The sequence below is a fragment of the Oncorhynchus mykiss genome, chromosome 9 (assembly GCF_057628025.1).
Source record: "Oncorhynchus mykiss isolate SJ-2025 chromosome 9, ASM5762802v1, whole genome shotgun sequence".
NCBI lineage: Eukaryota > Metazoa > Chordata > Actinopteri > Salmoniformes > Salmonidae > Oncorhynchus > Oncorhynchus mykiss.
Window position 1 is genome coordinate 10,182,830 of NC_143030.1, and position 25,439 is coordinate 10,208,268.

A 25,439-nucleotide genomic window follows, 5' to 3' on the forward strand; every position below is an offset into this window, starting at 1 on the left:
GTGGCTAGCTTCAGGATTGGAGGTGAATGTTTTGATTTCAAACACCCTTTTTTTGTGGAGTAAACAAAGACGTACTGACTGACCTAAATAGACTACCCAACTCTGTCGTCTAAAATATGTCTAAATTACAGTCGTTGCGTGTGTTTTTGAATGATCGTTTAACGGCGGCTGCTGTGGAGATTTTCGGGGCAGTTGAGAAAACGGTAGTGGAGTACCAGGAGGAGAATGATCGGCTACGGAGACTGCTGGGGATCACACCGGAGATACAACTATGTAGAATAGGTTCGTATTTAGATATACTGGTAGCTAGCTATAGTTATACTGAATTAATGAACTGGTTAGACAAAATCACAATTTTAACCATTTTTAAAACATTGTATTTAAATGTTTTACTTTTGATTATTTACCTACCTATCTGGATGGCTGGCTAGCTACTGTAGCTGATAATTGTTCTCTCCATGTTTTTCTATTGGTCTACACATCAATTACGCTTTTAGCTGCGAATGTGTAGCCTACAAGATGTAATAAACCATTGAAACAATTAACAATTGTTATGTATGATTCAATAGTTGTCTGCATATTTGATTACTTATCTAAAGATAGAGATATAGCCAGGCACAGACCCACAGATCGGTCTGATTGATTCAATTGATGGGAATAACCAGGAAGGGAAGGCTGTCTCTCTCTGTACTCGTATTAGCCAAACGGCTCATATTGCAATTTTGGAAATAGGAGACTACCTTCCTTTTGAAATGGGATTTAGGGAATGTAATACATATGGAAAAGATACGATACAATACCTCCAATAGAAGTCCAATGTTTTACAAAGATATGTCAGCCGATACTGGATAAATGGTCGAGTCGCGCTTCATAACTGGGTTGACGATCTGCTGCTACTCTGTGCTGTACTCCATTCTATATGCTTAACTACATTGCTTTGGATTTATTTTGGGGGGGTAACTGACGTGTACAATGTGGACCCGTAGGATATCACTTTAAAAGTATTAAATTAAAACGCTTGTTTCCCGAAGTGGTCCTCAATGGTAAAAACAATAACACACACACAATGATTAAAAGGCAAGACAAAATGACAAACAACCATAAATACATTCATTTATATTGGCATCCTAAAAAAGGGGCACTTATTCACTGCACCTTCTCACTAAACCTTAAAAATCAACCATATTCATTTCACATTAAAACAATCTATTAATTGCACATACCTATCGTACCTATATAGCAAATGTGTTATGGTGAGTGAATGAGGACCCAAAAGCGAATCAACTTAAACAGAGTTCTTTAATGACGAACACACGTGGGCTCAGATGGACAGGTAGATTCCGACAGGACAGGACAAGGTTGCAGCACACACGATGATAGTCTGGTTCAGGCATGAGACACACAAACAAACAAGAATCCGACAAGGACAGGAGCAGAAACAGAGGGAGATATAGGGACCTAATCAGAGGGAAAAAAGGGAACAGGTGGGGAACGGGGTGAATGGGTAGTTAGGAGGAGACAGGGAACAGCTGGGGGAAAGAAGGGGAGAAAAGGTAACCTGACACGACCAGCAGAGGGAGACAGGGTGAAGGGAAAGGACAGAGACAAGACAACATGACAGTACCCCCCCACTCACCGAGCGCCTCCTGGCGCACTCGAGGAGGAAACCTGGCGGCAACGGAGGAAATCCTCGATCAGCGCACGGTCCAGCACGTCCCGAGAGGGAACCCAACTCCTCTCCTCAGGACCGTACCCCTCCCAATCAACAAGGTACTGGTGACCACGGCCCCGAGGACGCATGTCCAAAATCCTGCGGACCCTGTAGATGGGTGCGCCCTCGACAAGGATGGGGGGTGGGGGGGGAAGACGAGCGGGGGCGCGAAGAACGGGCTTAACACAGGAGACATGGAAGACCGGGTGGACGCGACGAAGGTATCGCGGAAGAAGAAGTCGAACTGCGACAGGATTAATGACCCGAGAAATACGGAACGGACCAATGAACCGCGGGGTCAACTTGCGAGAAGCCGTCTTAAGGGGAAGGTTCTGAGTGGAGAGCCAAACTCTCTGACCGCGACAATATCTAGGGCTCTTCGTTCTACGCTTATTAGCAGCTCTCACAGTCTGCGCCCTATAACGGCAAAGTGCAGACCTGACCCTCTTCCAGGTGCGCTCGCAACGTTGGACAAAAGCCTGAGCGGAGGGGACGCTGGACTCGGCGAACTGAGATGAGAACAACGGAGGCTGGTACCCGAGGCTACTCTGAAAAGGAGATAGCCCGGTTGCAGACGAAGGAAGCGAGTTGTGGGCGTATTCTGCCCAGGGGAGCTGTTCTGACCAAGACGCAGGGTTGCGAAAAGAAAGACTGCGTAAGATGCGACCAATAGTCTGATTGGCCCGTTCTGCTTGACCGTTAGACTGGGGGTGAAAGCCGGAAGAGAGACTGACGGAAGCCCCAATCAAACGGCAAAACTCCCTCCAAAATTGAGACGTGAATTGCGGACCTCTGTCCGAAACGACGTCTGACGGAAGGCCATGAATTCTGAAAACATTCTCGATGATGATTTGTGCCGTCTCTTTAGCAGAAGGAAGCTTAGCAAGGGGAATGAAATGAGCCGCCTTAGAGAACCTATCGACAACCGTAAGAATAACAGTCTTCCCCGCTGACGAAGGCAGTCCGGTGACAAAATCTAAGGCGATGTGAGACCACGGTCGAGAGGGAATGGGAAGCGGCCTGAGACGGCCGGCAGGAGGGGAGTTACCGGACTTAGTCTGCGCGCAGACCGAACAAGCAGCCACGAAACGACGCGTGTCATGCTCCCGGGTGGGCCACCAAAAACGCTGGCGAATGGAAGCAAGCGTACCCCGAACGCCAGGGTGGCCGGCTAACTTGGCAGAGTGAGCCCACTGAAGAACGGCCAGACGAGTAGGAACGGGAACGAAAAGAAGGTTCCTAGGACAAGCGCGCGGCGACGGAGTGTGAGTGAGCGCTTGCTTTACCTGCCTCTCAATTCCCCAGACAGTCAATCCGACAACACGCCCCTCAGGGAGAATCCCCTCGGGGTCAGTGGAGGCTACTGAAGAACTGAAGAGACGAGATAAAGCATCAGGCTTGGTGTTCTTAGAGCCCGGACGATAAGAAATCACGAACTCGAAACGAGCGAAAAACAGCGCCCAACGCGCCTGACGCGCATTAAGTCGTTTGGCAGAACGGATGTACTCAAGGTTCCTATGGTCAGTCCAAACGACAAAAGGAACGGTCGCCCCCTCCAACCACTGTCGCCATTCGCCTAGGGCTAACCGGATGGCGAGCAGTTCGCGGTTTCCCACATCATAGTTACGTTCCGACGGGGACAGGCGATGAGAAAAATACGCGCATGGGTGGACCTTGTCGTCAGAGAGGGAGCGCTGAGAAAGAATGGCTCCCACGCCCACCTCTGACGCGTCAACCTCGACAACGAACTGTCTAGAGACGTCAGGTGTAACAAGGATAGGAGCGGATGTAAAACGATTCTTGAGGAGATCAAAAGCTCCCTGGGCGGAAACGGACCACTTAAAGCACGTCTTGACAGAAGTAAGGGCTGTGAGAGGAGCGGCCACCTGACCGAAATTACGGATGAAACGACGATAGAAGTTCGCGAAGCCGAGAAAGCGCTGCAGCTCGACGCGTGACTTAGGGACGGGCCAATCAATGACAGCTTGGACTTTAGCGGGATCCATCTTAATGCCTTCAGCGGAAATAACAGAACCGAGAAATGTGACGGAGGAGGCATGAAAAGTGCACTTCTCAGCCTTCACAAAAAGACAATTCTCTAAAAGGCGCTGGAGGACACGTCGAACGTGCTGAACATGAATCTGGAGTGACGGTGAAAAAATCAGGATATCGTCAAGGTAAACGAAAACAAAGATGTTCAGCATGTCTCTCAGGACATCATTGACTAATGCCTGAAAGACAGCTGGAGCGTTAGCGAGGCCGAAAGGAAGAACCCGGTATTCAAAGTGCCCTAACGGAGTGTTAAACGCCGTCTTCCACTCGTCCCCCTCCCTGATGCGCACGAGATGGTAAGCGTTACGAAGGTCCAACTTAGTGAAAAACCTGGCTCCCTGCAGGATCTCGAAGGCTGAAGACATAAGAGGAAGCGGATAACGATTCTTAACTGTTATGTCATTCAGCCCTCGATAATCTATGCAGGGGCGCAGAGACCCGTCCTTCTTCTTGACAAAAAAAAACCCCGCTCCGGCGGGAGAGGAGGAGGGGACTATGGTACCGGCGTCAAGAGCTACAGACAAATAATCCTCGAGAGCCTTACGTTCGGGAGCCGACAGAGAGTATAGTCTACCCCGGGGGGGAGTGGTTCCCGGAAGGAGATCAATACTACAATCATACGACCGGTGTGGAGGAAGAGAGGTGGCCCTGGACCGACTGAACACCGTGCGCAGATCGTGATATTCCTCCGGCACCCCTGTCAAATCACCAGGCTCCTCCTGTGAAGAAGAGACAGAGGAAACAGGAGGGATAGCAGACATTAAACATTTCACATGACAAGAGACGTTCCAGGAGAGGATAGAATTACTAGACCAATTAATGGAAGGATTATGACAAACTAGCCAGGGATGGCCCAAAACAACAGGTGTAAAAGGTGAACGAAAAATCAAAAAAGAAATGGTTTCGCTATGATTACCAGAAACAGTGAGGGTTAAAGGTAGCGTCTCACGCTGAATCCTGGGGAGAGGACTACCATCCAGGGCGAACAAGGCCGTGGACTCCCTTAACTGTCTGAGAGGAATGTCATGTTCCCGAGCCCAGGTCTCGTCCATAAAACAGCCCTCCGCCCCAGAGTCTATTAAGGCACTGCAGGAAGCTGACGAACCGGTCCAGCGTAGATGGACCGACAAGGTAGTGCAGGATCTTGAAGGAGAGACAGGAGTAGTAGCGCTCACCAGTAGCCCTCCGCTTACTGATGAGCTCTGGCTTTTACTGGACATGAAGTGACAAAATGACCAGCAGAACCGCAATAGAGACAGAGGCGGTTGGTGATTCTCCGTTCCCTCTCCTTAGTCGAGATGCGGATACCTCCCAGCTGCATAGGCTCAGCTCCCGAGCCGGCAGAGGAAGATGGTAGTGATGCGGAGAGGGGGGCAACGGAGAACGCGAGCTCCTTTCCACGAGCTCGGTGACAAAGATCAACCCGTCGCTCAATGCGAATAGCGAGTTCAATCAAGGAATCCACGCTGGAAGGAACCTCCCGGGAGAGAATCTCATCCTTTACCTCTGCGCGGAGACCCTCCAGAAGACGAGCGAGCAAAGCCGGCTCGTTCCAGCCACTGGAGGCAGCAAGAGTGCGAAACTCAATAGAGTAGTCTGTTATGGATCGATTGCCTTGACATAGGGAAGACAGGGCCCTGGAAGCCTCCTCCCCAAAAACAGATCGATCAAAAACCCGTATCATCTCCTCCTTAAAGTCCTGATACTGGTTAGTACACTCAGCCCTTGCCTCCCAGATTGCCGTGCCCCACTCACGAGCCCGTCCAATAAGGAGAGATATGACGTAGGCGACACGAGCAGTGCTCCTGGAGTAAGTGTTGGGCTGGAGAGAAAACACAATATCACACTGGGTGAGGAACGAGCGGCATTCAGTGGGCTCCCCAGAGTAACACGGCGGGTTATTGATTCTGGGCTCCGGGGATTCGAAAGCCCTGGAAGTGGCCGGTGGATCGAGGCGGAGATGGTGAACCTGTTCTGTGAGGTTGGAGACTTGGGTGGCCAGGGTCTCAACGGCATGTCGAGCAGCAGACAATTCCTGCTCGTGTCTGCCTAGCATCGCTCCCTGGATCTCGACGGCTGAGTAGAGAGGATCCGAAGTCGCTGGGTCCATTCTTGGTCGGATTCTTCTGTTATGGTGAGTGAATGAGGACCCAAAAGCGAATCAACTTAAACAGAGTTCTTTAATGACGAACACACGTGGGCTCAGATGGACAGGTAGATTCCGACAGGACAGGACAAGGTTGCAGCACACACGATGATAGTCTGGTTCAGGCATGAGACACACAAACAAACAAGAATCCGACAAGGACAGGAGCAGAAACAGAGGGAGATATAGGGACCTAATCAGAGGGAAAAAAGGGAACAGGTGGGGAACGGGGTGAATGGGTAGTTAGGAGGAGACAGGGAACAGCTGGGGGAAAGAAGGGGAGAAAAGGTAACCTGACACGACCAGCAGAGGGAGACAGGGTGAAGGGAAAGGACAGAGACAAGACAACATGACAAAATGGCTCTGATAGATAGGGCAGCCTTGCATCTAGCCCACAGGCAACTTTGCAGTAATTCGTTTTTTAAACATGTGTTATACAGGCATTGTGGATCTCTCTCTGTTGCGCTACACCCGCAATAACATTTATGTGACCAATAAAATGTGATTTGATTGAAATAAATACACCTGACCAGCAGTAGGGGTCACAAGGGGCAGTGGAATGTTTTCTCTTCGACAACCTTGTCCAAATGAAAACCTTTTCCTACATTTTAAAGATATTTCTACTTTGTCTTTGCTTGATCTCCAAGGGGAGGCTATTCCATAGACAAATGCCTGTATAGGAAAACATCCTCCTCGCAGGACTGTTTATTCTTGGGATTTTACAAGACATGACACAATAGCTCTGGTATTGTGACTGTGTTGGTTATAAACCATATCAATGTGTTTTTTCATGTAACCTGGGGCACGATCATTTAAGATGTCAAACATATGATTAAGTTTAAGTTGGTCCACTCTGGACTCCAAAGGCAACAAGCCCACCTCCCGGATCTCCTGTACCCCTATGTGGGTTCTAGGGGGGACATTCAGCATATACCTGATAACATTATGTGGGTTCTAGGGGGGACATTCAGCATATACCTGATAACATTATGTGGGGGGAGGGGGGGGACATTCAGCATATACCTGATAACATTATGTGGGGGGGGGGGGGGGCATTCAGCATATACCTGATAACATTATGTGGGGGGGGGGGACATTCAGCATATACCTGATAACATTATGTGGGTCCTGGGGGGGGACATTCAACATATACCTGATAACATTATGTGGGTCCTGGGGGGGGACATTCAACATATAAAAATCTAATCACATTTTATTTGTCACATACACATGGTTAGCAGATGTTAATGCGAGTGTAGCGAAATGCTTGTGCTTCTAGTTCCGACAATGCAGTAATAACCAACAAGTAATCTAACTAACAATTCCAAAACTACTGTCTTATACACAGTGTAAGGGGATAAAGAATATGTACATAAGGATATATGAATGAGTGATGGTACAGAGCAGCATAGGCAGGATACAGTAGATGGTATCGAGTACAGTATATACATGAGGTGAGTATGTAAACAAAGTGGCATAGTTAAAGTGGCTAGTGATACATGTATTACATAAGGATGCAGTCGATGATATAGAGTACAGTATATACGTATACATATGAGATGAATAATGTAGGGTAAGTAACATTATATAAGGTAGCATTGTTTAAAGTGGCTAGTGATATATTTACATAATTTCCCATCAATTCCCATTATTAAAGTGGCTGGAGTTGAGTCAGTGTCAGTGTCAGTGTGTTGGCAGCAGCCACTCAATGTTAGTGGTGGCTGTTTAACAGCATATACCTGATAACATTATGTGGGTCCTGGGGGGGAGGGGGGGGGGGGACATTCAACATATACCTGATAACATTATGTGGGTCCTGGGGGGGGGACATTCAGCATATACTGTTATCAGTATAAAAGACACCTGTCCACAACCTCAAACAGTCACACTCCAAACTCCACTATGGCCAAGACCAAAGAGCTGTCAAAGGACACCAGAAACAAAATTGTAGATCTGCACCAGGCTGGGAAGACTGAATCTGCAATAGGTAAGCAGCTTGGTTTGAAGAAATCAACTGTGGGAGCAATTATTAGAAAATGGAAGACATACAAGACCACTGATAATCTCCCTCGATCTGGGGCTCCACGCAAGATCTCACCCCGTGGGGTCAAAATGATCACAAGAACGATGAGCAAAAATCCCAGAACCACACGGGGGGGGGGGGCTAGTGAATGACCTGCAGAGAGCTTTTTATTTATTTTTTTATTTCACCTTTATTTAACCAGGTAGGCTAGTTGAGAACAAGTTCTCATTTGCAACTGCGACCTGGCCAAGATAAGGCATAGCAGTGTGAACAGACAACACAGAGTTACACATGGAGTAAACAATTAACAAGTCAATAACACAGTAGAAAAAAGGGGAGTCTATATATACATTGTGTGCAAAAGGCATGAGAAGGTAGGCAAATAATTACAATTATGCAGATTAACACTGGAGTGATAAATGATCAGATGGTTATGTACAGGTAGAGATTGGTGTGCAAAAGAGCAGAAAAATAAAAATAAATAAATAAAAACAGTATGGGGATGAGGTAGGTGAAAAAGGGTGGGCTATTTACCAATAGACTATGTACAGCTGCAGCGATCGGTTAGCTGCTCGGATAGCAGATGTTTGAAGTTGGTGAGGGAGATAAAAGTCTCCAACTTCAGCGATTTTTGCAATTCGTTCCAGTCACAGGCAGCAGAGAACTGGAACGAAAGGCGGCCAAATGAGGTGTTGGCTTTAGGGATGATCAGTGAGATACACCTGCTGGAGCGCGTGCTACGGATGGGTGTTGCCATCGTAACCAGTGAACTGAGATAAGGCGGAGCTTTACCTAGCATGGACTTGTAGATGACCTGGAGCCAGTGGGTCTGGCGACGAATATGTAGCGAGGGCCAGCCGACTAGAGCATACAAGTTGCAGTGGTGGGTGGTATAAGGTGCTTTAGTGACAAAACGGATGGCACTGTGATAAACTACATCCAGTTTGCTGAGTAGAGTGTTGGAAGCAATTTTGTAGATGACGTCGCCGAAGTCGAGGATCGGTAAGATAGTCAGTTTTACTAGGGTAAGTTTGGCGGCGTGAGTGAAGGAGGCTTTGTTGCGGAATAGAAAGCCGACTCTTGATTTGATTTTCGATTGGAGATGTTTGATATGGGTCTGGAAGGAGAGTTTAGAGTCTAGCCAGACACCTAGGTACTTATAGATGTCCACATATTCAAGGTCGGAACCATCCAGGGTGGTGATGCTGGTCAGGCGTGCGGGTGCAGGCAGCGAACGGTTGAAAAGCATGCATTTGGTTTTACTAGCGTTTAAGAGCAGTTGGAGGCCACGGAAGGAGTGCTGTATGGCATTGAAGCTCGTTTGGAGGTTAGATAGCACAGTGTCCAAGGACGGGCCGGAAGTATATAGAATGGTGTCGTCTGCGTAGAGGTGGATCAGGGAATCGCCCGCAGCATGAGAAACATCATTGATATATACAGAGAAAAGAGTCGGCCCGAGAATTGAACCCTGTGGCACCCCCATAGAGACTGCCAGAGGACCGGACAGCATGCCCTCCGATTTGACACACTGAACTCTGTCTGCAAAGTAATTGGTGAACCAGGCAAGGCAGTCATCCGAAAAACCGAGGCTACTGAGTCTGCCGATAAGAATACGGTGATTGACAGAGTCGAAAGCCTTGGCAAGGTCTATGAAGACGGCTGCACAGTACTGTCTTTTATCGATGGCGGTTATGATATCGTTTAGTACCTTGAGCGTGGCTGAGGTACACCCGTGACCGGCTCGGAAACCAGATTGCACAGCGGAGAAGGTACGGTGGGATTCAAGATGGTCAGTGACCTGTTTGTTGACTTGGCTTTCGAAGACCTTAGATAGGCAGGGCAGGATGGATATAGGTCTGTAACAGTTTGGGTCCAGAGTGTCGCCCCCTTTGAAGAGGGGGATGACTGCGGCAGCTTTCCAATCCTTGGGGATCTCAGACGATATGAAAGAGAGGTTGAACAGGCTGGTAATAGGGGTTGCGACAATGGCGGCGGATAGTTTCAGGAATAGAGGGTCCAGATTGTCCAGCCCAGCTGATTTGTACGGGTCCAGGTTTTGCAGCTCTTTCAGGACATCTGCTATCTGGATTTGGGTAAAGGAGAACCTGGAGAGGCTTGGGCGAGTAGCTGCGGGGGGGGGGGAGCTGTTGTCCGAGGTTGGAGTAGCCAGGCGGAAGGCATGGCCAGCCGTTGAGAAATGCTTGTTGAAGTTTTCGATAATCATGGATTTATCGGTGGTGACCATGTTACCTAGTCTCAGTGCAGTGGGCAGCTGGGAGGAGGTGCTCTTGTTCTCCATGGACTTCACAGTGTCCCAGAACTTTTTGGAGTTGGAGCTACAGGATGCAAACTTCTGCCTGAAGAAGTTGGCTTTAGCTTTCCTGACTGACTGTGTGTATTGGTTCCTGACTTCCCTGAACAGTTGCATATCGCGGGGACTATTCGATGTTAGCGCAGTCCGCCACAGGATGTTTTTGTGCTGGTCGAGGGCAGTCAGGTCTGGAGTGAACCAGGGGCTATATCTGTTCTTAGTTCTGCATTTTTTGAACGGAGCATGCTTATCTAAAATGGTGAGGAAGTTACTTTTAAAGAAAGACCAGGCATCCTCAACTGACGGGATGAGGTCAATGTCCTTCCAGGATACCCGGGCCAGGTCGATTAGAAAGGCCTGCTCACAGAAGTGTTTTAGGGAGCGTTTGACAGTGATGAGGGGTGGTCGTTTGACTGCGGCTCCGTAGCGGATACAGGCAATGAGGCAGTGATCGCTGAGATCCTGGTTGTAGACAGCGGAGGTGTATTTGGAGGGCCAGTTGGTCAGGATGACGTCAATGAGGGTGCCCTTGTTTACAGAGTTAGGGTTGTACCTGGTGGGTTCCTTGATGATTTGAGTGAGATTGAGGGCATCTAGCTTAGATTGTAGGACTGCCGGGGTGTTAAGCATATCCCAGTTTAGGTCACCTAACAGAACAAACTCTGAAGCTAGATGGGGGGCGATCAATTCACAAATGGTGTCCAGGGCACAGCTGGGAGCTGAGGGGGGTCGGTAGCAGGCGGCAACAGTGAGAGACTTATTTCTGGAGAGAGTAATTTTCAAAATTAGTAGTTCGAACTGTTTGGGTATGGACCTGGAGAGTATGACATTACTTTGCAGGCTATCTCTGCAGTAGACTGCAACTCCTCCCCCTTTGGCAGTTCTATCTTGACGGAAGATGTTATAGTTGGGTATGGAAATCTCAGAATTTTTGGTGGCCTTCCTGAGCCAGGATTCAGACACGGCAAGGACATCAGGGTTAGCAGAGTGTGCTAGAGCAGTGAGTAAGACACACTTAGGGAGGAGGCTTCTGATGTTGACATGCATGAAACCAAGGCTTTTTCGATCACAGAAGTCAACAAATGAGGGTGCCTGGGGACATGCAGGGCCTGGGTTTACCTCCACATCACCCGCGGAACAGAGAAGGAGTAGTATGAGGGTGCGGCTGAAGGCTATCAAAACTGGTCGCCTAGGGCGTTGGGGACAGAGAATAAGAGGAGCAGGTTTCTGGGCATGGTAGAATATATTCAGGGCATAATGCGCAAACAGGGGTATGGTGGGGTGCGGGTACAGCGGAGGTAAGCCCAGGCACTGGGTGATGATGAGAGAGGTTGTATCTCTGGACATGCTGGTTGTAATGGGTGAGGTCACCGCATGTGTGGGGGGTGGGACAAAGGAGGTATCAGGGGTATAAAGAGTGGAACTAGGGGCTCCATTGTAAACTAAAACAATGATAACTAACCTGCACAACAGTATACAAGGCATATTGACATTTGAGAGAGACATACAGCAAGGCATACAGTAATCACAGGTGTTGAATTGGGAGAGCTAGCTAAAACAGTAGGTGAGACAACAACAGCTAATCAGCTAGCACAACAACAGCAGGTAGAATGGCGATAGATTAGGCAGAGAGGGTCGGATTAACTACACACAGAGCCTAAGTGCGGCTGGGGCCGACAGATAAAACATAAACAAGCAGAATGGATTACCGTGAATTAATGGACAGTCCAGCCTGCATCAGCTATGTAGCCAAGTGATCAGTGTCCAAGGGGCAGCGGTGGATGGGGCAGGGAAGCTGGACTGGCGAGTGTTATCCAGGTTAGAAAACTAACAATGACTAAATAGCTTGTAGCCAGTTAGCTGGTTAGCTTCTGAAGGTTCTTGAGTGTGTTCTAAAAATGTAAAGATAATAGCGGTTCCGTATCACATTGGGTGAGGCAGGTTACCGGAAGGTATAAACAAATTAAAAATCGAAAAGGGATAGAAAGTAAATATGGGTTCAGTGAGTGTTTGGGACGCGGCGATTCAGATGGTTAGCAGGCCTGTGCTAACAAGCTAACAGTTAGTAGACGGTGCTAAACACGGTAGCAGTTAGCGGACCGGGCTAAACAAGCTAGCAGTTAGCAGGCCGAATTTGCAAGCAAGGAGATAGCAAGGGCTAGAGAGTTAGCCTTTGGGGACGTCGCGATGGGGGGAGTCTGTTTATTCCTCTTCATGCGGTGACATCAATGGACCGGTCGTGGGTCTGGATATTGTAGCCCAGGAGTTCAAAATGTTCCGTTTGCGATGGGAATCCGGGGGTGAAAAATAAAATAAAAGATAGGTCCGTTATGCTCTGGTTAGAGTCGCGTTGTTCGAACTGGCGAGAGCTTTCCGAGCTTAAGGTTAGCTGATGACCGGTTAGCTGACCGGTTAGCTGAAGACCGCTAGCAATGTTTTGCTGAAGCTGGTAGTTAGTTGGGAGCTGGGACCAAAGTAACAAAGCCTACCATCAGTAATACACTACGCCGCCAGGGACTCAAATCCTGCAGTGCCAGACGTGTCCCCCTGCTTAAGCCAGTACATGTCCAGGCCTGTCTGAAGTTTGCTAGAGAGCATTTGGATGATCCAGAAGAAGATTAGGAGAATGTCATATAGTCAGATGAAACCAAAATATCACTTTTTGGTAAAAACTCAACTCGTCGTGTTTGGAGGACAAAGAATACTGAGTTGCATCCAAAGAACACCATACCTACTGTGAAGCATGGGGGTGGAAACATCATGCTTTGGGGCTGTTTTTCTGCAAAGGGACCAGGACAACTGATCCGTGTAAAGGAAAGAATGAATGGGGCCATGTATCGTGAGATTTTGAGTGAAAACCTCCTTCCATCAGCAAGGGCATTGAAGATAAAACGTGGCTGGGTCTTCCAGCATGACAATGATCCCAAACACACCGCCCGGGCAACGAAAGAGTGGCTTCGTAAGAAGCACTTCAAGGTCCTGGAGTGGCCGAGCCAGTCTCCAGATCTCAAACCCATAGAAAATCTTTGGAGGGAGCTGAAAGTCCGTGTTGCCCAGCAACAGCCCCAAAACATCACTGCTCTAGAGGAGATCTGCATGGAGGAATGGGCCAAAATACCAGAAACAGTGTGTGAAAACCTTGTGAAATCTTACAGAAAATGTTTAACCTCTTTAACCTCCCACCATAATTTGCAAATAAATTCATTAAAAATCATTAAAAATCCTACAATGTGGATATATTTTTTTCCCCTCATTTTGTCATATGATGAAAATTACAGGCCTCTCTCATCTTTTTAAGTGGGAGAACTTGCACAATTGGTGGCTGACTAAATACTTTTTTGCCCCACTGTATATAAAAAAATGTCAAAAGCATTTTGAAATGGCGTTGTGCACTCAAGCATGTCTAAAGGCTGTAAAGGTGACCTCTGACCCTCCTCTCCTTCCCTCCAGACTCCCTGCAGCTCTCTGTCTCTGAAGAGGAGGATCCCCCTGAGCAGCAGCACTGTGAGCAGGAGGGGAGCCCCAGTCTGGGACAGAAGGGCCCAGAGACCAAACAGATTAAAGAGGAACAGGAGGAAGTCAGGACCAGTCAGGAGGAAGAGCAGCGTCAAGGGCTCTTTGATACCAAAGACTCCATATTCACTCCTTCCTGTGTGAAAAGTGAATGTGATCTGGAGAACCCATGTCAAGAAGCCGTACTAGCTGAACACCCAACTCTCAGTCCACTGAAAACGTCTAAACTACAGTTGTTGAGTGTGTTGTTAAATCAATGTTTAACGGCATCTGCTGCTGTGGATATTTTCGGGGCAGTTGAGAAAACGGTAGTGGAGTACCAGGAGGAGAATGATCGGCTACGGAGACTGCTGCGGATCACACCAGAGATACAACTATGTAGAATAGGTTCGTATGTAGATCTACTGATAGTTAGATATAGTTCTAGTAAATTAATAAACTGTTTAGGCTTTGTGATGTAAGCATTTTAATTTATTTTTTATTTTTTACGTTGAATGGATGATAATAGCCACGACATGTCAATGCTTGGACAACCTAGGGTTCAAAGGTTAAGGGGGGGTTTAATGGAAAGATATGTCCAGGTTTAGGGGGGGTTTAATGGAAAGATATGTCCAGGTTTAGGGGGGGTTTAATGGAAAGATATGTCCAGGTTTAGGGGGGGTTTAATGGAAAGAGATTTCCATGTTAAGGGGGGGTTTAATGGAAAGAGATTTCCATGTTAAGGGGGGGTTTAATGGAAAGAGATTTCCATGTTAAGGGGGGGTTTAATGGAAAGATATGTCCAGGTTTAGGGGGGGGTTAATGGAAAGAGATTTCCATGTTAAGGGGGGGTTTAATGGAAAGAGATTTCCATGTTAAGGGGGGGTTTAATGGAAAGAGATTTCCATGTTAAGGGGGGGTTTAATGGAAAGAGATTTCCATGTTAAGGGGGGGTTTAATGGAAAGATATGTCCAGGTTTAGGGGGGGGTTAATGGAAAGATATGTCCAGGTTTAGGGGGGGTTTAATGGAAAGATATGTCCAGGTTTAGGGGGGGTTTAATGGAAAGATATGTCCAGGTTTAGGGGGGGTTTAATGGAAAGATATGTCCAATTACAAAAACCTATATGTTCCCTGACGAATGTTGAGTAAAATTATATTTTAACTTTCCCGGTCTTTATTTTGATTATTTAAATTTAATCTTTTTATTATTTCATTTCTAACTCCAGTGCTACATGGGAGATATTCAACATCCCTTTTGATAGCCGAGGACGATGATTTGGTCAAGTGTTAAACGTTTTTAATCGACAAACAAGTTGATCCTTGATTGTGACAGTTTTGTAAACCTTGAACCCTCAACTTAATGATCATCTAAAAATAACTTTACAAATTGAAAAAGATACACTTACTGTTCGCTGTTTTAAAAAAACAGATTTTCACGGAGTTTCTTCTTTGTATTCTCTCCCGAGTTTCCATTAGCGCAGGAAGTGTCGTAATTCAGGGTACCGTGCAACTCAAAACACCTCTGTGGTAATGTTTTATATTTGTCCAATTATTTTGCGGTGCACAGGAGGATGGTGGCACCTTAATTGGGGAGGATGGTAATGGCTGAAGTGGAATTAGTGAAATATCAAATAAATCATGGTCTCCATGGTGTTTGATGCCATTCCATGTGCTCCGTTCCGGACATTATTATGAGCCGTCCTCCCCTCAACCGCCTCCTGTGGTACGGTGATATGAAAGTACAGTTTCTAAGGTTTTCAAAATAGTTGTTGTTAAAAAACAGCCGGTTTCAGTCAGCTGATTCTAGTCATTCCTTCTGGTTTGTTCTAGTCAAGCAGCTGACGAGCCCGGGCGCGCACGTGTGTCCTAGTGCACCATCGTGCGCATGTTGATTTCTGTCTATCCACATCAGACGCGATCAGGACATGCAGGTTGAAATATAAAAATGAACTCTGAACCAACTGTATTAATTTGGGAACAGGTTCGAAAAACATGAAACATTCATGGACATTTAGCTAGCTACGGTTTCTAGCTAATTTGTCCTGGGGCGGCAGGGTAGCCTAGTGGTTAGAGCGTTGGACTAGTAACCGGAAGGTTGCAAGTTCAAACCCCCTGAGCTGACAAGGTACAAAATCTGTCATTCTGCCCCTGAACAGGCAGTTAACCCACTAGGCCGTCATTGAAAATAAGAATTTGTTCTTAACTGACTGTTCTTGCTGGCCTAGTAAAATAAAATAAATAAATAAATATAAACATTGGGTTGTTATTTTACCTGAAATGCACAAGGGCCTTTTTTTCTGGATCTTTGTAGAATTTTGAGTCACACAAAATCGTGTTTTTCTCAACTCCGACAATTAATCCACAGATAAAAGGGGAAAGCTAATTTGTTTCTAGTAATCTCTCCTCCTTCGGTCTTCTAGTAATCTCCCCTCCTTCGGTCTTCTAGTAATCTCTCCTCCTTGGTCTTCTAGTAATCTCTCCTCCTTCGGTCTTCTAGTAATCTCTCCTCCTTCGGTCTTCTAGTAATCTCTCCTCCTTCGGTCTTCTAGTAATCTCTCCTCCTTCGGTCTTCTAGTAATCTCTCCTCCTTCGGTCTTCTAGTAATCTCTCCTCCTTCGGTCTTCTAGTAATCTCTCCTCCTTCGGTCTTCTAGTAATCTCTCCTCCTTCGGTCTTCTTCGTCTGTGTACTTTTGGCGGTTGGCAACCAACTTTAAAGTGTGTTAGCATCACCAACTGGACTGGAATGTGGGCCTCAGTTCATCTTTCAATCTCCGACGTGGGTATATGCTCTTAAAAACCAACGAGGAGATGGGAGAGGCGGGACTTGGAGTGCGTGAAGCGTAAAAATAGAACCAAGTTATATTGTAGCGCCTGGCTACGCAGATGCGCGAGAGCAGTTTGGATGAAATGATTGAATAACATGTATGTGTACATTTATTTTGCAACGCTCGTGCACACAACGTGGGCAGTGTGGTCATCATGTTAGTCTCCCAAAAGAAGACCACCAATTTCATTAAGTTCTTACTGGTCAAGGTCACACCAGTCAGTATTATGTAAGCCTATCAGCAGTCAATATTCCCAGGATGTTCATTGTAGGACCCCAGCAAGAGCATACCAAAAACAGTACAGTATGAAGATAGGCAGAAACTGCTTCTCCAATAGAAATCCCCGATCACACTTGTAGGTGACGTTGGCTAGCTATGCTCAAGCGTAGACCCAATGACGTGTTTCTAACGGTCATCTCTTGACAAACTGTGTAGGCCGTCCAATCAAAAGGCACTCCTTCGATATACAGTGCCTTGCGAAAGTATTCGGCCCCCTTGAACTTTGCGACCTTTTGCCACATTTCAGGCTTCAAACATAAAGATATAAAACTGTATTTTTTTGTTAAGAATCAACAACAAGTGGGACACAATCATGAAGTGGAACGACATTTATTGGATATTTCAAACTTTTTTAACAAATCAAAAACTGAAAAATTGAGCGTGCAAAATTATTCAGCCCCCTTAAGTTAATACTTTGTAGCGCCACCTTTTGCTGCGATTACAGCTGTAAGTCGCTTGGGGTATGTCTCTATCAGTTTTGCACATCGAGAGACTGACATTTTAACCCATTCCTCCTTGCAAAACAGCTCGAGCTCAGTGAGGTTGGATGGAGAGCATTTGTGAACAGCAGTTTTCAGTTCTTTCCACAGATTCTCGATTGGATTCAGGTCTGGACTTTGACTTGGCCATTCTAACACCTGGATATGTTTATTTTTGAACCATTCCATTGTAGATTTTGCTTTATGTTTTGGATCATTGTCTTGTTGGAAGACAAATCTCTGTCCCAGTCTCAGGTCTTTTGCAGACTCCATCAGGTTTTCTTCCAGAATGGTCCTGTATTTGGCTCCATCCATCTTTCCATCAATTTTAACCATCTTCCCTGTCCCTGCTGAAGAAAAGCAGGCCCAAACCATGATGCTGCCACCACCATGTTTGACAGTGGGGATGGTGTGTTCAGTTGTGTTGCTTTTACGCCAAACATAACGTTTTGCATTGTTGCCAAAAAGTTCCATTTTGGTTTCATCTGACCAGAGCACCTTCTTCCACATGTTTGGTGTGTCTCCCAGGTGGCTTGTGGCAAACTTTAAACGACACTTTTTATGGATATCTTTAAGAAATGGCTTTCTTCTTGCCACTCTTCCATAAAGGCCAGATTTGTGCAATATACGACTGATTGTTGTCCAATGGACAGAGTCTCCCACCTCAGCTGTAGATCTCTGCAGTTCATCCAGAGTGATCATGGGCCTCTTGGCTGCATCTCTGATTAGTCTTCTTCTTGTATGAGCTGAAAGTTTAGAGGGACGGCCAGGTCTTGGTAGATTTGCAGTGGTCTGATACTCCTTCCATTTCAATATTATCGCTTGCACAGTGCTCCTTGGGATGTTTAAAGCTTGGGAAATCTTTTTGTATCCAAATCCGGCTTTAAACTTCTTCACAACAGTATCTCGGACCTGCCTGGTGTGTTCCTTGTTCTTCATGATGCTCTCTGCGCTTTTAACGGACCTCTGAGACTATCACAGTGCAGTTGCATTTATACGGAGACTTGATTACACACAGGTGGATTGTATTTATCATCATTAGTCATTTAGGTCAACATTGGATCATTCAGAGATCCTCACTGAACTTCTGGAGAAAGTTAATTTTGCACGCCCAATTTTTCAGTCTTTGATTTGTTAAAAAAGTTTGAAATATCCAATAAATGTCGTTCCACTTCATGATTGTATCCCACTTGTTGTTGATTCTTCACAAAAAAATACAGTTTTATATCTTTATGTTTGAAGCCTGAAATGTGGCAAAGTTCAAGGGGGCCGAATACTTTCGCAAGGCACTGTATAAAGTTGTTTTTGACGAAAATTAACACGTGTCAGTTAGTCACTTTCACGAGGTTGGAGTAGTAACACGTTCAAGTACTTTAAGACATTGGCTCCAATCTAGGCTGTGCCTTTTAGATTTCAAGAAAATGAACAACTAAGGAAGAATTTTTCACTTCTCTCATATTGACTTCTCAAACCCCTGCTTGGTTTGTTTCGCAAGCGATCCCAGAAGTCGTGTGATGTTGCGTCTCTGGGTTTAGAAACTCGGTGAGCATATCACAGACAGAAAGAGAAACCCAGACTAGTCGTTGGGCCTGTCCGGGGGTATCGTCGGACGGGGCCACAGTGTCCCCCGACCCACCCCTGTCTCATTCTCCAGTATCTATGCTAAAATAGTCTATGTGCCTAGGGGGCTAGGGTCAGTCTGTTATATCTGGTGTAATTGTCCTGTTTTATTTGGTATCCTGTGTGAATTTAAGTATGCTCCTCTAATTCTCTCTCCATCTCCCTCCCGGAGGACCTGAGCCCTAGGGTCATGCCTCAGGACTATCCGGCATGATGACTCCTGGATGTCCCAGTCCACCTGGTCGTGCTGCTGCTCCAGTTTAAATTTTTCTTCCTGTGGCTAGGGAACCCTGACCTGTTCACCGGATGTGCTACCTTGTCCCAGACGTGCTGTTTTCGACTCTCGCACCGCACCTGCTGTCTCAAGCTCAGAATGCTTGGCTATGAAAAGCCAACTGTCATTTACTCCTGAGGTTGACCTGTTGCACCCTTAACAATCACTGGGATTATTATTTGACCCTGGTGGTCACCAGTGAACGTTTGAACATCTTGAAGAACAATCTGGCCTTAAATGGCCATGTATTCTTATAATCTCCACCCGGCACAGCCAGAAGAGGACTGGCCTCCCCTCAGACCCTGGTTCCTCTCTAGATTTCTTCCTAGGTTCCTACCTTTCTAGGGAATTTTTCATAGCCACTGTGCTACTACAGCTGCATGCTGTTTGTGGTTTTAGGCTGGGTTTCTGTATAGCACTTTGTGACATCTGCTGATGTAAAAAGGGCTTTAAAAATACATTTGATTGATTGATTGACTTCACAGAGGAGGCGTTCCCTAACGGAAATTTGCGAATACATTCTACAACGCGCCAATAGGATCTCGCTAGCTCGTGCGTGGCTCTGCCCCCCTGCTTGCTTGTTCTGACCCTATGCTTAATTTGCTCCCACTAGTGATGAGGAAACAAAGCATCCTTAAGGTTTTCCAGCCAAATGTGCCGAAAATAGGTAAATTATTTGAGGTTTTGATCAACCGTGTACAGTAGTGGCACCTGCTGGTGATTTTTTTTTAGAGCAGCCAAATTATTTAAAAAAAATATTGTTACCCCTTTTTCTCCCCAATTTCGTGGTATCCAATTGGTAGTTAGTCTTGTCCCATCGCTGCAACTCACATATGGACTTGGTAGAGGTGAAGGTCGAGAGCCGTGTGTCCTCCGAAACACAACCCAATCAAGTCGCACTGCTTTTTGACACAATGCCAGCTTAACCCGAAAGCCAGCCGTGTCAGAGAATACACCATACACCTGGCTACCGTGTCAGTGTGCACTGCGCCCGGCCCGCCACAGGAGTCGCTAATGCGCGATGGGACAAGGACATCCAATGCTGGGCGAATTGTGCACCGCCCCATGGATCTCCCGGTCGCGGTCTGCTGCGACAGAGCCTGGATCTCTAGTGACACAGCTAGCACTGCGATGCAGTGTCTTAGACCACTGTGCCACTCGGGAGGCCTGAGCAGACAAATTATTATCTATGACGTACCCGTAAGGTGTTCGCTGCGTAGCCTTTTTTTTATTCTACCAAACCAATCAGGTGGTCGTTCGAGGAAACGAAGCTTTAGACGTCATTGATCACGTGCTTCTGATAAAGTGATACAAGCATGAGCACACCGCTTCGAAGTACTCCGCTATTGCCTCAATCACACCTACAGCGTCATCGCGCAAAATGTTACGCGGCATCATCTGGATATGTATTTAGCAAAAAGTTCAACGTTCACCTTCTGCTGCCATTTCTGTCAAGCCATCTACGGCATACTATTAGATGGATATGTTCGATAAATCCAACGTGTTCACCACACAGAACGCACCGCAACTGCCTCTTCAACGCAATGCTGCAAGGCAAACGCAGCGTTTCAGTGGAAATGAATGTACATCTGGTGTACCAAAACGGCAATGAAGCTTACGGTGTGATCGAGGGCGTTTGTCTCCGGCATCAAACGTAACATCACTAGCTCCCACTGTAAACGACACAGGTGAACTATTTTAGGGTTAGTTAGTTAGTTAGAATTATCTTTGAGCAGTGCTGATATGAGAAATGTGCTTTCTGGAAAGGGAGGGATACCTAGTCAGTTGTACAACTAAATGTATTCAACTGAAATGTGCTTTCTGGAAAGGGAGGGATACCTAGTCAGTTGTACAACTAAATGTATTCAGCTGAAATGTGTTTTCCCCTTTCTATTTCTCTCCTGACAGCCACTACATGTTCCCTCTCCTGCTACTACGTGTCCTTCTGATGTCACATACCCCTGCTGTTGTTTTTTTAAGCAGCTTAACTTCAGTTCCAAGATATCTTTTGTCTTGTGGGTTTGGAGCCAAGGAGCATCTGTTGTAAATAAGTATACTGTGTTGAGCTCGTTGTGGCCCTGCTACACTACAGACATTGAGGGAATGCTTCCTTTGAAATCAATGGGATTATGCTGAGCCGTGGGGTATTGGTCAAAGGCCCACATGTCTTGGTTCGAAAGCGGGGAGGGAGGAGATCCCTTCTCAAATGGAACAGTCATTTGTGCTGCTTGGTCATGTTGTCAACAAGGTAGCATGGTGCATCGTCCAGAAACATACAACATATTTTTTTGTTTACCATCAAATAAATGTTTTGAATTTTCTTAGTATTTTCCATTTTTTGAAGAAAGATAAAGCGTTTTTAATCAAAAACCAAATCCCTTCGGCATGGGAAAACACAAGACTCCTGCTAATTACTACACGTGCTTAATTACATCACTTTTGTTTTGAGACAATTTAGCCATGGAATTTGAACAGGGAACCTGGGCTCAACCCAGGGAGGAAGCCCGGTTCCAAATGGAATGCGTTCAACTTTCTGCCGAAGAAAAACACGCCTGCCCGGGGCAGGATTAATCAAACCCCTCAATGAAAGATGATGAAAGCTAATGTGGCGTCACGCCACGCCCAACGGCAGCGTCCAAACGGAAGAATCGACGAGGTTCCATTTTGGAAGGCTGACAGGCACCTTCATGCTATCTTGTAAATTGAAATAATGAGAAATAAAGTTAATTTAGGTTGCATTATGGTCTCCACTAGACACCACTGGCTATTTTACTAGACTTGATGGAAGTCAAGAAGATACTAACTAGTAGAAACTCTAGGTGACGTTGACAGTGTTCACAATGTAAACAAAAAGAAACGTGTAATTAGAGGATTATTTAGTACAGGGATCATCAACTAGATTAATCCGCGGGCTGATCATTTTTCTTGAGCAGATGGGATCCGGAACATAATTGCAAATAATAACCCCAAACAGATATAATATTTGACTTAAAACATAATCATTTCAGACTTTGTTTACATTTGTATTTGATCACCTGTCTTTCTGTTATGAGTTGGACATACTTGGGAACAGATTTGAATCACTTGGAGCTGATTTCCTGGTGTTTTTACAGTCTTCAATGTCCAACAAATAATTTACACAAAAAAACTTGTGGGGGGGGGGGTCAAATAAAAACCACCAAATTCGACACAGTGCGCTGCCAGTTCGTGAACCCTGATTTAGTACAACCACTAGCAACAATATAAGAGTACTTGCTAAAAACTGGACCAAAGCTATTGTACTGACACATAACGGATGATTATGGTACAGGAGAGGGAATTAGAATAGCAAAGTTTTCCCCCTCGTTCTCAAAACAATACGCTCTGTGTCGCTGGTAGAACGCGATGTTGCTGGCATTGTAACGCGATGCTTATAGTTGATCTAAAGCGTTAGCTAGCTCACACACTCCCGTTAGCGTTAACATGTGTATTAAGAATGAATGGGCAGTTAGCAAGCTGGTTAGCGATGTTAGCCGTTTCCTTTAATTAAACCCCCCGTAACCTGGACATCTCTTCCCATTAAACCCTCCTTAACCCGGACATCTCTTCCCATTAAACCCTCCTTAACCATTAAACCCTCCTTAACCCATTAAATCCCCTTAACCAGGACATCCACCTCATCCCTGTTCTGATCAGACATGAAATTAAAAGTCATAGAGATCTATAATTCATGATTGATTCCAAATTCTGTTATAAATAACATCTGCTCCTCCTCTCCTTCCCTCCAGACTCCCTGCAGCTCTCTGTCTCTGAAGAGGAGGTTCCCCCTGAGCAGCAGCACTGTGAGCAGGAGTGGAGCCCCAGTCTGGGGCAGGAGGACCCAGAGACCAAACATATTAAAGAGGAACAGGAGGAAGTCAGGACCAGTCAGGAGGAAGAGCAGCTTCAAGATCTGGAGCCTGATATCATAGAGTTCAATTTCACCCCTTCCTGTGTGAAAAGTGAATGTGATCAGGAGGAACCACTTTGGTCCTTGACTCTTCCCCAAACCCAGCCTGTGGAGAACAGAGAGAGAGACTCTAAACCAGTGGATCTCAAATCTTTTGTCCATGTGACCCACTTAAATGGTCTTGACCTTCCAGATAATGACAGCAATACCTCAAGCCACAGTACAGCCGTAAGCAGCGACACAGTGGGACTTGACAGCAGTCCACCATTGAAGAAACACTGTTCCAAACCCAGCACCACATCTATAAAAACTCACCACTGCCATGACTGTGGTGCAACATTTGCTCTGAAAGCTGACCTGCAGAGACATGTGACTCTCACCAAGAAGAGACTCAGTGAATGTAGATTATGCAGAAAACGCTACAACTCCACCTGTAAACTGAAGGCCCATGTCCGACGCTGTCACAGTGGGAAACACTGCACATGCCCTGTTTGTGGAAAGACCTTCAAATACAAAGGCTATCTTTCCAAGCACTTAAGGATTCACACAGGAGAGAAACCATTCAACTGTGGTGACTGTGGGAAAAGCTTCACTCAGAAGGGGAACCTAACCGAACATGTACTGACTCACACGGGAGAGAAACCATTTAGCTGTGGTGACTGTGGGAAAAGCTTCAGTCTCAAGAAGACACTAACGGATCATATACGAACTCACACAGGAGAGAAACCATTCAGCTGTGGTGACTGTGGGAAAAGCTTCAATAAGAAGGGACACCTTTCCGTGCATCAACTGACTCACACAGGTGAGAAACCTTTTAGCTGTGGTGACTGTGGGAAAAGCTTCAGTCAGAAGGGGAATCTAAGCATTCATAAACTGACTCACATAGGAGAGAAACCTTTTACCTGTGGAGAATGCGGGAAAAGCTTTGGGCTCAAGCGACACCTAACCATGCATAAACTGACTCACACAGGAGAGAAACCATTTAGCTGTGGAGACTGTGGGAAAAGCTTTAATCGCAAGGAGGTCTTAACCATGCATATACGGACTCACACAGGAGAGAAACCATTTATCTGTGGTGACTGTGGGAGGAGCTTCAGGCATAAAGGGTCCCTTAAGATACATATATTGTCTCACACAGGAGAGAAACCGTTCAGCTGTGGTGACTGTGGGAAAAGCTTCAATCAAAGGGGTAACCTAAACATGCATATACGGACTCACACCAGAGATAATTCATTTTGCTGTGGAGAATGTGGGAAAACCTTCAATCAGAGGGGGAACTTAACCACACATATACAAACTCACACCAGAGATAATTCATTTCGATGTGGTGACTGTGGGCAAAGCTTCAATGAGAAGGGACACCTAACTGAACATATACGGACTCACACAGGAGAGAAACCATACAGGTGTGGTGACTGTGGGAAAAGCTTCATTCAGAAGGCGGACCTAAGGAGGCATATACTGACTCACACAGGAGAGAAACCCCATGGCTGCTTCGTCTGTGGTAAAGGATTCACTCAGAAGTCTCATCTGCTGAGGCATGTGGATAAAATCCACAAAGGAAGAAAACAGGACAGAAACTGAAAGAACATTAGGACATAGAGATTGTCTGTCAGGTAAGTGAATAAAAGGGCAGGATGTGGACAAATATCTTAGGAAGCAACAGCGATATGGCCCTCATCAAATATGCAGACGACATGGCTCTGGTTGCTTGCCTGGAGGTCAAGTCCATCTCCAGCTACTCCCAGTTCATTGACTGCCTCTTGACGTGGTTTGACAATATCTTAGGAGCTCAGTCTGGGTCTCAACTTACTATTAAGACTCAGAATAGTAGAATACACCAGGTCCAATTTAGACATTTGGTTGTGCATCAGCACTTTGTCACTGACAGTCACTCAATTAGCGATTTTAGATTGGAAGTTAGTCTAGCCAGCTATCTAACCTTAGTAGTAATCACTGCTGAATACCGACTGGGCAGGGAATGTGCCCAGGGGCCCATATTAACATGGAATAAGTCATTACGGCAGGGGGGTGGCAGGTAGCCTTGGGCCAGTAACCAAAAGGTTGCTAGATCGAATCCCTGAGCTGACAAGGCAGTTTTAACCCACTGTCCCTAGGCCGTAATTGCAAATAAGAATTTGTTCTTAACCGACTAACCTTAAATAAATGTTAAATTAAAAAGGACAAAATTACAAAATGTGTAGAATTGCAGGAAATTAATTTTAAAACATACATTTCTCTTCACCATCAGAGGGGTACTCAAATGTTTCACCGCGAGGTGGGGGGCACCCCAACC

General features: G+C 46.1%; 1 protein-coding gene across 1 annotated transcript; it reads left to right on the forward strand.

Annotated features, from left to right (window-relative positions):
- LOC110531364 (uncharacterized) lies at nucleotides 1–25,439 on the forward strand. Its single transcript, XM_021614553.3, has 3 exons — nucleotides 1–282; nucleotides 13,694–14,143; nucleotides 22,983–25,439. Exons 1-3 carry the CDS (start codon nucleotides 117–119, stop codon nucleotides 24,725–24,727), a joined length of 2,361 nt encoding a protein of 786 aa, XP_021470228.3. The 5' UTR covers nucleotides 1–116; the 3' UTR covers nucleotides 24,728–25,439.

Coding starts and splice junctions, on each gene's coding strand:
- LOC110531364 (XM_021614553.3), top strand. CDS start 117: ATGTCTAAATTACAGTCGTTGCGTGTGTTTTTGAATGATCGTTTAACG. Junction 283..13,693: donor GATACAACTATGTAGAATAG/GTTCGTATTTAG, acceptor CCTTCCCTCCAG/ACTCCCTGCAGCTCTCTGTC. Junction 14,144..22,982: donor GATACAACTATGTAGAATAG/GTTCGTATGTAG, acceptor CCTTCCCTCCAG/ACTCCCTGCAGCTCTCTGTC.